This window comes from Atta cephalotes (assembly GCF_000143395.1).
Source record: "Atta cephalotes unplaced genomic scaffold scaffold00002, whole genome shotgun sequence".
In the NCBI taxonomy this organism is placed as follows: Eukaryota; Metazoa; Arthropoda; class Insecta; order Hymenoptera; family Formicidae; genus Atta; species Atta cephalotes.
Window position 1 is genome coordinate 13,268,798 of NW_012130066.1, and position 14,621 is coordinate 13,283,418.

Below are 14,621 nucleotides of genomic sequence, written 5' to 3' on the forward strand. Positions count from 1 at the left end.
AATATTTTTTGTACTCTTGAAGTTTAATTCTATCAAATGCTTGTTTAAGGCATAGAAGTTTAAGGGCTTATCATATTTCAAAGATTTCTCAACCAATTGTCGTATAAAAGTGACGTCTATGGTTGACTAGTTTTGTTGGAATTCCTGTTGTTCTTCACTGATTTCTACTGATTTTTTTTGATATTATTTTGGTTAATATTTTTTGTATGGTGCTTAGCAGCTTCATGTCTCGATTATTCTTGGATCTTTTTTGTCTCTTTTCTTAGAGATAAAGATGGTTGTGCTTGTCCTCTACTCATCCGGGATTTGTTCATCCTTTATTATTTTAAGAAAGAGCTTAGTTTCTTCTCGAGTTAAGTTTCTGCATATTTGATTAGTTCATTAGTAATTTAGTCCTAGGCTTTTCGGTTCTTTAACCTTTAGAGGATCGAAGATCCCTTTAGGGACTTTGAATCATTTTAGTTAATTTTTTGGGGTTTATGATGTTTGCACCACATTTATGATGTCCGCATATATTTTGGAGAGCAGGGTGCGCACCATGAGTATGCCGGCGCATACTTTCTCGACAACCATCATGCACGAGATTATATAAAGAAGTTTATTTTATTGCATGAACATAATTTACTGCACTAAAAAATGTTTTTACATACGTTATTTGTGAAATTTTTACTCTACAATGATAGATAATTATTCTAACAGTATCTAATGATATTTAGTTAAAAAACAAAAAATAAGAGATGTCATTTTTATTCGGATCGGTAGCCCTTTAGGAATTCAACAGTGGCATCACCTTTTTTGCCACTCAATCCCATGACATTGACAAAAAAGTTTTAAAGTAAAAAAGTAAAAAAGTCGATCAAAAACATGCCGGTCCCTAGAAGATTAACTTTCTAATTGTGCTGTGTATCTCCTCAAATGTTACATATTCCATCTCTTGGTCCTATTCCTTTATTCTCGGTTTTCTCCATTCCCCTCTGTGCTTTGATAAAGATTTGAAGTTTATCTATTATAGATTTCCGAGGTTATAAAATTAATTTGAACTTCTTCGTTGATGGGCTTCTTTCTTTTCTTCAACAGATCTTCCTTTGTGCGCCATACAGATTATGTTTCTTTTCACATGAGATGTTCTCCTAGTAACCTTTTTATTTCTATTATGGCATTTATTGTTCTGTTTCTGGTCACCTGTATCTTATTCCTCTTGGGTTGGGTTGCTCCTATAGACTATGCTCTTTTCTTTTCCAATGTCTTGATCTGCTCTGTAAACCAGGGTTTTTTATTCCCCTTCTCATTTACGTTTACTTTCTACTCTCTAGTGCCTCCGTTGCACTGTCAGTTATGTTAGATTTTATGTTTTCCCACTTCGTCTGGTTCACATTATCCTCTCATACTATTTAGTTAGCGCATATTTTTCCTGCTAATCTATTCAGGTATAATGTGCGAGTGCTTTCGTCTATTAGTGACTATATTCAAATTTGTTATATAGCATTATTCTTTCTTTTTATGGAGTTTCTCTATGAGATGACATTTGCAAAGTAGCAATGCGTGACCTGTTCTTACATTAGGTGATTTTAGAATCCAGACATTTAGGATCTATGGGTGAATTCTTCTATTGGTTACTATGTAATCGATGGCCGACTTCTGGCCTCTAGTGAGAAATGACAATGAAATTGACATTAAACCGATGTCGATTCAACGTCGAAATCATCTAGTTCGACATTTGTCATTTTCGATTAAGTAGTGTTCGATTAAGTAGTGTCGTGAAGGTGTATTGTGTTACACTTTATATTCAAAAAAGATATTGTTAATTCGAAGCTCATTTAAAACATGCATTTTAAACGACGCATGTCGAAATCAGAAGACCGTTATCATTTATCTCCTTTTTATTAAACTTTTGCATTATGCCCGACAGAGATGTGTTATCTATTCTTGCATTAAAGTCTGATCACAAATATCCTGTCGTTTTTCGATATGCCATTTAGAATATCCTGGAGTTTGTCGTAAAATCTTCTCTGATTTCCTTCAATTTAGATATGTCGAGTGCGTAGATACTTAGTACTTAGTATTCTCATTGTTTGGAATTTTAACACTAAATGTATTAAATTGTTGTTAATAGTAGTTCATTTAATCTATGTGATTTTTAAGCCTTTCGTGTATGAGTATCTCTACCCCTTCCTGCGCCCTTTGATTCTTGTCTTTTCTGCTGTAAAACAGGATATATTTCTTGTATCTAACATTGTCTTTTTTCTTCGTTTTCGAGATTTTGCAGATGTCTATTCTGTGTTTAGTGAGTTCTATGATCTCTTGGTCTATTGATCTCTTGGTCTTTATTCCTCCATGATGTCCTCCATGATGACATTATCTGATTCTAAATATATTCATTTTCCATATTCGTTTTTTCCTCTTCCTTGTCGTGTCTTTATTTCTTCGATCCATCCTTGTTTTGAAACTGTATTAGCAGAACTATGAATGTACATTGTTTTACAGCGAGTTGCTAGCCCAACATGCTAACCCTCCTTCTTTCTCCAGGCTTGGAACCGGCCGTGACGACTACTTTCTAATCTATCCCAGGCAGAGTTCTGTAAGGCGGAGGTCATTTTCAATGTTAAATAAACAAATTAATATAAAAAAGTAAAATTGAAAAAGAAGTAATAAGACGGATTATTCTCGCCCGCATGAATTGATAAAATGATAATATATGATGCTCAATTTAATAAAACAATTACAACTAAAATGTAAAAGGCTACGAACAAATTTTATTTGCTAATCTTTAATAATCTTATTAAATCGTCTTATTATTACTTCTTTTTTTAATTTTATTTTTTTGTATTAATTTGTTTATTCAATATTGAAAATGATTTCATAAGTGATCAAATTAAATTGATTAAATATTAGCAAGTAATAGCTTTTTGTTCGTAGCCCTTTATAATTTTGATTATAATTGTTTTATTTAATTGCGCATCATATATTATCATTTTATTAATTTTTTAAATTAATACATTAATAACTTTTGTGAAAAATTTTACATTTACATATAAAAATTATTGTAAGATATTAAAAATAGGATTTTTAATATCATATATATGCATTTATAACAATATGTTCATCTTTCTTACAACATTTTTGATCAGATGTTACAATTATACGTTCATTAACATTATGGATATTTATCGATTAGAAACAATTCTCATCTTCCCATTGCATCAACGCAAGATATGCATTATAATGGGTGATCCTTTAAGAGCCATAAAATTAATTCCCGAATTCAGGGGGAAACATTTTTTTACAATTTTATCATATGTGCTCTAGAATATGATAATAATCAATAATATTTATTTTAGCAATAACAAGATTAATTAATTTTATTTCTCTAAAATTTCACTGAAATTTTAGCGAAATTTTTCTATCTGGGATATCATATTAAATTATTCTATTGTAAGCATGGTGATCACTTACAAGCTTTTTCGTCATTCGCCAAATTTAATGAAGCTTAATGAAGCTACATTTGTAGAGCAGAGACAAAAATAATAGAATAGAAATGTTTTTTTATAGTAGCAATGGTGCAGGTTTGAGGGTGAAAATTATCCTTACGCTTATAGTGAGCATCTAATTTCTTGCATTTTAGCTTTCTCTATTAGAGCTATTAAATTTTAAATTTTATAGATGATAAGAGACTTTCACGTTTCCTGAAAACAAATTCAGTGTAAAAAAAAGTCAAAATGGCACACTCAATATGGCGACCTGCTGAAAGAGAGACAATCTTATCTCGCGCTTTGCCGAACTCAGGAATAACTGACGAAGTCTATTCCCATTTCGTCTTTTTTTTGGCTTTTGTTCTTTATTTTTTTTGTTTCTATATTTTTTTATATTGATCAACAAATTCTATGATACATAGTTATACAACCCATCATATCAGTGATTCTCTTTTGTCACTGCTGTTAATTATTATATACAAGAAAAATATGGAATTGGATCTCGAGTAGAAGCAAATCTTTTTAAATGTGGTAATGTTATATTACCTTCAAATTCAGGTAAAACATCGACAAATCTTGTAAAAATATGATTTACAAATGTTTATCTTCCTAATTGTAACGATAGTATTTTAGATTCATAGAGTAGTCAAAATTTGAAAATATTTGAGGCAATGGATAAATTATCAAAAAATATTAAAATTTTTTTAATTCCTGCAGGAACAACTGGGATGATTCAATCTTTCGATGTATTCAGCTTCAGAATTTAGAAAAATTTCATTAAACATTTTCAAACAGTTATTTTGTATAATTACATGAACTTACACTTAAGAAACAATGTTATTAAACTTCAATCGCTTATACATAATTAATTATTTTCTTCTCGTTTTATAAATTTATTTAAATATTCGTACAAAAGTGAATATTTAGAAAAGAAGCCACTTCATTTTGATAATCCTGTAGATCACTGTTTCAAAAATTGTGAAAGTTTCTATGCTTTGATATGTGATAATGTAATAGTAATAAAATGCGCTTGGTGTAAAACAAAATCTTTATACATACAAGAATTTTTCAATATCCTTTTTGTAAAGAATACATAGAATAAAAATGAAAAATCGCGCTACAAAATTACAAATATTATAAAAATTATAAAAATATAAAAAAACATAGAAACAAAGAAATATTAAAAAAATAAAGAACAAAAGCAAAAAAAGAATAATAGACCTCAGTTATTCCTGGGTTCGGCAAAGAGCGAGATAAGATTGTTTCTCTTTCAGCAAGTCGCCACATTAAGTGTGCCATTTTGAATTTTACATTTTTTATACTGGTTTTGCTTTCAAGAAACATGATAGCCTCTTATCACCTCTAAAATTTAGCAGTAGCTTTAATAGAGTAAAATGCAAGAAATTAGGTGGTCGCACTTATTACTGTAATAGTAATTTTCATTCTCAAACCATTGCTGATATAAAAAAAATACGTGTCTATTATTTTTGGCTGCTCTACAAATGTACTAAGTTTCATTAAATTCGGCAAGTGAAAAATAGATTTATTTGTTAGATAAATTATCCATATTACAGAACAGAGATATGCATAATTTTTACACATAAAAAAATATTTTGATATAATCAATAAATAAACAAGTTATACCGTCTCTTTTAACAAATACAATATGTAATATATGATATAACGAAACAAACGAAACAAAATTATTTTATAAATATATAAAATTGTATAAAATATTTCAATTTAAGGTTTTGCAGGGATTATTATTTTTTCAGTTTCGAAGTTGGCTATATCGTAACCTAACCTAACCAAAACTGAAAAAGTAATAGTCTACGTAAAATCTTAAATCAAAATAACTTGTATAATTTGTAATTTTATTATATTATACATATATTGTTGTATTCATTAGAACAGACACTACAACTTTTATTATATGAAAATATTTATTTTATCGTTCAAAAATTATACATATCTCTCCAGTCTTTAACACAGATAATTTTTCTAAGTGATTACTGTGCTTACAATAGAGTTAGTTAAAACAATTTAATTTGATATATTTTTTTAAGTTTACCTCTTTTAGTTTATGAAATAACAAAGTATGTTATATAAGGAACATACTCTGTATACGCGAGGTGATTCATTTTAATATTATGACAGATAAATATTCGAAAAATGTGAAAGATATAGAAAAACGTTTCAGAAAATAAGAACGATTTCAAGGGAGTCGTATTTGATTATTTTTTTTTCTAGAATGAAGGGATCAAAAAGATACGAAGGTCATTACTCTATTTCATTAAATAGAATTATACAATATAATCTTTTAACTTAATACAATTCCTCTAATTATTTTGCATTATAAAAATATTAAGGTAGATAAATAAAAAAATCAGTAGTTTACAGAGTAAGTTATACCTTATTCTGTCTTATTCATATTGACAAAAATATTTAATTTCTCGTAAACTATGAATTTTTTGATAATTATTCCTTAATATTTTTAAGAATAGAATAAGAAGATAAATCAATTGGTGTTAAAAAAACATATTTGTTAAAAAAAATATGTAAACAAAATACTTTTGTAAATAAACGATTATGTGTTTTTTTTACAATTGATTCATTTCATTATTCTGTTCATAAAAGTATTAAGGTTCAATTATCGAAAAATCAATGATTTACGAGATATTTAATATTGACGAGATATTCAATATATGCCAAAATAAAGTATACAATATCTCATAAACTATTGATTTTTTTTTGTATCTTTACTTTAATGCTTTTATATGTAAAATAATTAGAGGAATCATTAAATAAAAAACAAATATAATTCCATTTAAAAAAAATTAAGTGATCTTCGTATCTTTTTGACGCCTTTACTTAAAAAAAACGTGGCTAAAATATATATCTCCTTTAAAATCGTTCTATTTTTGTCTAAAACATTTTTCTGTATCTTCTATATTTTTCAAAATATTTATCTATTAAAATTAAAATTAATTATCTGTGTGTGCATGCGTGCGTATTATATAAATTATACAAAATATTATCTTTATATTAATTTTTCTCATATACATGAATATTAAAGATATTAATATCTTTTCTTTTTTAGATTTATGTGATTTTCAATATGTTCCAATGACACAGAACAGATTAAATCCAAAAAAATTGGAATGCATATATAGTTTAATTTATCCAACGGGCATTCCTCTTTATTCTTGGTTGAAGAATGATGTACCATATTTTCTTCCACCAGCTATTTTCAGCAGAATGGATACTGTCCAACAGTATATACCAAAAACTGAAACAGATTCAAACTCAGACAATGTAATTGGTACAAACAAAAAATCTAAAGCAGGCTTTCCCAGTTACGTGTACTTTTCTACATCTGAAATACCTACCGCAGCACCAAAAGGCATTGAAACAGCTATGAAAGTGAAGTTTCTTCAAAACACACACTTGGAGCAAGTACGTCAACTGTTCGAAGAGCGTCCAATCTGGTCAAAAAATGCCATTATGTATAAAACACGATTTACATCCGAACAACTGAAGATATTATTACCATCAGTAGCATATTATTTTATGACTGGACCATGGAGAATTATGTGGATAAAATTAGGCTATGATCCAAGAAAGGATATTAATGCGAGAAAATATCAGACATTGGATTATAGATTAAAAGCTATGCGTAAGTTATTATTTTTTATTATCAAAGATATATCTAAATTTTAAAATATACTTTATTTAATTTAATATAAGATTCTATTAAATTAACTCTCATGTGATTTATAGATGGATTAGGTTCAACTGTCAGATGTAAAAGAAATTATTCAAATTACACATTACCATATAAATCAGCACCTGTTTCTAAACAGAAACCTGCAGTACTTACTGCTACGTTGAATCAGGAACAAAATTTGAAGAAAGAGCGGCATTTATATGAGAATGTGTATATATACCGAGAAGGTATGGTACCTCCTTCCCGGCAAATGTTTTATCAGGTTTGTTACTAGTTTTCTTTATAAAAAAAATACGTTATGAAGGAAGGAAAATAATATAAGTTTAGACAAAAAATATTCCAATAAATTATGTAATTGAATAATTGGAACTAAAAATATTTTATCTTCAAGCTCGAATGACTGATTAAACAAAACATAATAAATGTTTAAAAACATACAAAATTAAGGCAATAAGAATCTGCACTGTAATTCGTGCGCTGATATAAATATATAAATATAGAAGATAAATCAAATAATAAAATTAATAATATATTGTCAACTAATAAAACGAAGAAAGAGACGTTTCGGTTAACTTCTAATCTTTTTTAGTGTTGTAAAAAACTATTTTAGTCATAGATGATGGTATAACGTGGATTGTCCACTAACTTCCTTATGCAATTGTCGGGCAAAAGGAGCTCTCCCAAAAAAATTCACACAAGCTGGATGATAAATTGCAACGACTAACCCGAGAAGTGTCGATAGAGGTCATTTAAAAAATTCATCTAAATGAAATATAAAATCCTCCAACGTAACATGACGAGGTTATTAAAAACGATAGGACCAGAGAGACTCTGAATCTTACAATTACATGTGAACTAATGGTAAAAATCTTACATATATGATCAAGTTTCAATTTGGCAAATACAATGTCATATACATAAACAATATTATGAATCCAAATAACAGTGGTAGGTTAATTTCGCGTCCGTATTCAAATTGATGTTATTTTTTTTATCGTTTGATATTCATCGTTTCAGAAATTAAATGCTTCCTATAGTTTGTCTCTACATCAAAAACTTCAAAACTTCGTTTCATTTAAAATCATGTCCAAATTGTAATTGATGATTCATCATCGATGACAGAGTTAGTGTATACTATTTCTTTTTATGTTTCTTCTTATATTTAGAAATTCTAGTCTTTAGCCATTTATCAGTTTATCCAATATAAGTAGCGTCACAATTATTACAATATTTTATATATTATACTACATTTTGAGAATAAGATTTATGGGAAGAGAATCTTTGACAATTTGACAAAACAAGACAATTTGTTTAGACTGAAAAAAGACAATTTCGAGACAACACCGTTGACTAAATTTTTCCAACTCTATGAACAGAATAACATTTATCATTTTATTAGAATAACATAACATTTTTCTTTTTTTAATTTTGTCTGTGAAATTACTTCTGACTAATTAGCTTTTTATTGACAAATTGTTTTATACTTTTAAACATAGTATTGAATATAAAGTATAAAGAGTAATCATTATTCAATAAAATTTTAATTACATGTTCAAGATTCTTTTTATGAAATTCTGGATGCGAGAGTAAAAAGAACCTGTCAATTAGACCAATAATCATGCCTCTTTTTTTATGAGAGGGAATGCTGAGAATTAAAATTAAGATATCTATCAGAGAACGTTTGTTTATGGTAGAGGAAACCGGGGCACTATGAATCATCGATTATTTAATATAACCTAAAAAGGTTAAATTAATACTGGTACAGTATGACTGTTCATTGTCCATATATTTTTTATCTAGATGGCAGTGATTAAATTCTACCGTATCAAAAAGTATCGATCATTATGGTTTTCGTGGTACAATAATAATTTTTTAATCGTATAAAAATGTTTTAATATTGTTTTAATATTGTTTTAATATTGTTTTGTAATAGAAGATACATATATGAAAATAAGATGCAAGTTTATTTGCATCTTTTCCCAACTTACTACAAGTAATAATCTAACATTTCTTTTTTTATAGTTTTCTATTAAATGTATAATTGGGGTTATACATTAATTATTTATGATGAAATGACAGAAAATATATATACTAAAAGAATAGTTTATACTTCTAAGCAATTAATTTTATTTTATTGTAATAAATTTTTTATCTTATATTAATGATTAGTTCTCATTTGTTTTCTTATAACTTTTCTTATAACTTTTTATTTTATTATTTAATAATTATTAGTTGTAATTATATTTTATTAGTGACTAAGAAGAATGTATAAGTTAATTGAAAATATTTTTAAACTTTCATCACCGTTATTTCTTGCATAATTCTATTTTATGTGTGACTTATGATATCCCGAGTATGAGTTATTTCTTTAAAAATATGTTTTTATTTTTTCTTAAAAACTAATAAATATTTACTAAAATATTTATTAAATTTTAAAATATGCATTATGCTTTAGTTATTAAAAAAAATGATATACAAATTTTTATATTTATATGCATTTTTAACAGTTTGAATTTTTGTGACTTATGCTCCGGTCTCCTCTATATGTCAAACTTAATATCACCGTTATCGGCTATAATCGTTGTATTTAAAAAATTAATTTTTTGGCCACCAATTTTCATTGTAAATTGAATTCTCGGATGAAACGGATTAAATTTAGTCAATACTTCATCAGTTTCTGAGAAAGACCATAACTAAGTCATCAGCATAACGAAAAAAATGAGATGTCAAAATCAAAAGTGCTTAGCACCTCTATCTCAAGGTTCTGCATAACCAAATCAGCAGCTACAAATCAAGGGTGAACTCATAAGTGTCCCGAAATTCCGCTTATAGTACCGATCGTTAAACATAAAGTAAGTCCAATACAAGCCGAACTGCAGGAATTCATCTATGATTAGAATGGTTTTTTACAATGCTGAAGAAAGCTAAAAGTTAGCTGAAGCGTACTTCTTGTTCTTCGTTTTATTAGTTAATGTATTTTTAATGTATTATTAATTTTATTATTTGATCTAACATCTTTTATATTTATATATTTGTATCAACTGTCAGCACACGAATTATAGCGCAAATTCCTATTGCCTTGATTTTGTATATTTATTGTGTTTTGGTTTGAAAGAATCTTAATTTTTTATTCTTGTGTTGATTAAATTAAACATATAGAAATCAATGCCTTAAAGTGCTTATGATTCTGTGTGAATTTGTTTTATACAATTTGTTTTATACGTATGTAGCCCTTTAGATTTTAATATGTCACTCAGCATTATTAAGATCATTCAGATGCGAAAAAATTAAATTATTAAATTGCTAGTCAAGTTAACTCGTGATATTACTGCGGTAGTTTAGTACAGTTTGCATTTCAAAACCGAAAAATCATTTTGCCGCGCATTTTAAAGTTCGTTGACATACTTCTTTTTAACGAAAAGACAAACGATTATTTTCAACCAGAAAATAGAGAAACACTCATCCTCAGTCTTACAAAGATTTGAATTTCAACATTGTCAAAACATCCACGATAATATTTATGGATTCGCTGATGATGGTTTGAAGAAAATCGAAACGTCAAATAAAATGGTACAGACAACTATTGTATATTTATATTTATATGTAGATGATATTTTTATGTAGATGTTATTAATCAATTATATTGAAATTTGCGCAACAATTTCCGCGCTGTGTTAAGCTCTTAGCCCGATATATTTGATTATATTTTTCAATCTCGAAAGCCTGATTAATATTTAAAATTTTTTATTTTTTATAAACATTGTATTTTTGTTCTACAAAATAAAAGAAAATTGAATTTCAGAAAGTTAAAATAATTTTGTGAATGATTCACAGTATATCAACGAAAGGTTAAAAAATAAAAACAATAAATATTTATAGATATATGAACAATAACAATCAAATATTTTCCCAGTAAACGAAAATGAATTAAAATGAATTAAAAATTGCAATTCATTTTAATTTGTTCGAGTTCATGCTTTAGAGCCCGGAGGTGGATTGAAATAAATTGAAATGAATGATATCTGAGGACATAAATTCGTTTTTGTTCATGAACATTTGTAATTCTTTCTTTATAAATAGAACAGTATTTTTATATTCATTTTGATCGAAAAAGGAATATTCCTATTCAATACTGTGTTCACAAGAGAACGTTCCTAATTGCAAAAGCGATATAAAAAAAACTAACGCTATCAGTCGAAAGATTACGTTTGAAATAAATATTTCAGATAGTCAAATTCTAGGATCCTGTAGATTCTGTACCTGATTTGATATTTGATTATTTTAACTTTGACACAAAATATCTCATAATACAGTTTGGAAAAAAATTTTCAAGTTGTAGAATTTGAAGAGGGCCATTAAAGAGTTATTTAGATTAAAAAACAAATTAACTTGAACTCTTATTGGGCCCAAAATAGATTGAAAATATAAATAGTTCATCTAATGATCTTCTTCAAACTCTACAATTTTTATTTGAAACATTTTTTTCAAAAATTAGAAGCATGAAAATATATAGGCATATAATAAGAGTCAAGCGCGGATATATGCGCTAAAAAATTATTCATGCAGTTAATATAATAGTATATAATTTAAATATAAAATAAATTATTTACAATTGTTAATTTACAATTATTGGGAGATTATTTATAAATTAATCCGTTCAAAAATGCATTTATTTCGAAACAAAATGAATGAACAGATCAATAAAGTACTATCCATCGCTACCTATTATTTTTTCCTATCTCTCAGGCAATTTTCGAATTCCATCTCAAAAAAATGACTCGTCTTTGGAGGCGATCCAATTTTGGAGCTAATTTTCGATTTCTGCGAAAAAAGTGGACCGGTGACTTGCCAAATCCTTCAGAACAACCAGTAATCAGAAGAAGCAAGCATTCGGAGAATACGGCGGGTGCGGTAAAATATCCCTTTGAGCATTTCCAAATATTTTTTTAGCGACATGAAGCCGAGCGTTGTCATGAAGAAAAATAACTTTATCATGTCTTTGCTCGTATTCCGACCGTTTTTCTCGCAATGCACGGCTCAAATGAATCAATTGTAGCCGATACCGATCGCCCGTAATGGAATCGCCAGATTTTAGCATAGTAAACAAGACCCTTTTTGGTCTCACCAGATACAGAGCATGATCTTCGAACCATGAATGTTCGGTTGTGATGTTGATGTTGAGATCGATGGCAATGATTGACCGGGCTTAGCGTAGTATTTTTCTTCTTGAGGTTATCATAGAATATCCACTTCTCATCCCCAGTCACAATCCGATGCAAAAAACCTTTTCTCTATTGTCTTTGAATCAGCTGTTCACAAGTGAAAAATCGCCTTTCAACATCTCTCGGTTTCAGTTCATAAGGCACCCAATTTCCTTGTTTTTGAATCATTCCCATGGCTCTCAATTGTACAGAAATGACTTGTTGAGTTACCCCCAATGATTCTGCAAGCTCCTCTTGCGTTTGACTCTGATCTTCGAGTAATGCCTCTAATTCTTTGTCTTCCAATTTTTTTGGCTGTCTAGAGCGAGGCTTGTCTTCAACGTTGAAATCTCCATCCTTGAAACATCGAAACCATTCCCTGCATGATTTATTAGTTGGAGCAGTGTCACATAAACTTCGACAAGCATTCGATGGGCTTCAGCCGCACTTTTCTTCCAATTAAAGCAGAAAATCAAAATCTGCCGCAAATGCTGCTAACACAAAATTCGATATTTCAAACACAGTAAAAATCAAGGTTTTTGTATGAAACTTAAAGCGATATAAACTGAATATTATTAGCAGATGTTTAACCTCTCTGAACTACCAAAATCAGCTGTCACTATGAACCATTTACAACAGCTGGAGCCATCTTTAGGGAAACGAACCGAACTAATTTGTACTCCCAATAGTATTAATAGACGATTGAAAAATTATTAATTTTAAGAGAAAAAAAAACGTAGTGATAATATCGAAAGCGCAGGGCTGATTTACTGTTCTTAGAGAAACGGACCGAACTAATTTTACTCCCAATATTTACATTAACATGTTTTGACTCTAGCTTTGAATTCTCTTCAGAATAATAAATTATATAATTAAAAAAAACGCATTAAAATGTAATCAAACGCATTGAAATATAATTAAATAGGTGATTAAAAAGATGTTTCAGTATATGATCGATGTATCGTTTGTAGTTGATTGACCGACTGAAAAAAAAAAATGAATTGAAAAGTTAAAACCATACTGACAAGGGACGTTTCACTCTCCGGTTTTGATTCTCCTTGAAATATTGTTAAACACAAAAATCTAAGAGATGTATTTTTTTATATGGGTGCTAACTTCTATTTAAGGACGTTTTCCGACTGCAGTTGTATTCAACCTAATGAGCACATTAATGCTCACCATTATGAAAATATTTATGAAAATTTATTTCGGTTTTATATAGTGTTGGGTTTAAATAATGAAGCAAGCCGTTTTTGATTGACAAACAGTAATTTAATTATACTTGCGAAAGGAATTTACATTTAATGGTTCTATGGATCGAATGATATCGAACAAAAAGGCGGATAAAGAAGAACATAGAGTATAAAGAGAGATGCCGTTGGAATGAACTTAGTCAGACTACGTGATGGAACGCAATCTGTCAGTACAATCTTAAAACTATAATGCGCGGATTGAATAAAAGATTACTTTAAACTCAACACGCCTTTCTCAATCCGAGCGAAAATAATAAAAAATATTACATACGTATTGAACATACTTTCAGTCCTAAGAATTCAATACATTTGTAATGTTTAAGTTTTGGTAGAATTTTAGTCAAAATATCTGCTGCCATATCCGCAGTAGGAACGTGTTTCAAACACAATTTATTCTCTCTAATGGCTTGTCACATATCAATATGCTTTATATACGCGTATACAAGATCGGATTTTCTGCTAAACTAATGGCTCCACGATTATCGTATCGGATATTTATATCTGCTAACTTCTTCAATCCGATTTCTGTCATGACGGCCTTGAACTAGATTGCCTCCTTCACAGTTTCTGAGAACGTTATGTATTCTGTCTCGGTTGAAGATGAAGCCACAGTGCGCTGCTTCTGTAATCGCCAACTAACAGCTGCACCACATCAGGAATGCGTAACCAGTATACAATCTCCTGTCATAATGACAACTACCCCAGTCAGCGTCGATATATCCCACGATAGGGTCTTGGGAATGTCTGAAATACAAACCATAATTAACAGTATCACAGAGATATCTTAAAACCTTTTTAGCAATAATTCAATGTTTCTCTGTGTGACAATGATTAAATTGTTTAATAGCTTATGTTAGCAATATCTAGCCATATAGCCAATGCCAAATAATTTAACGCTCGAACTAATCGATTTTCATATATATATATATATATATATATATATATATATATATATACTACACACACACAC

The 14,621-nt window shown here is 28.8% G+C and overlaps 1 protein-coding gene across 1 annotated transcript in view; it reads left to right on the forward strand.

Annotated features, from left to right (window-relative positions):
- The window catches only part of LOC105622199 (general transcription factor 3C polypeptide 5), a 51,659-nt gene that overhangs the window by 23,925 nt on the left and 13,113 nt on the right, over positions 1–14,621 (forward strand). The window contains 2 exon segments of the mRNA XM_012203629.1: positions 6,571–7,146; positions 7,251–7,459. Of these exon segments, the coding sequence (XP_012059019.1) occupies positions 6,571–7,146; positions 7,251–7,459 (785 nt within the window).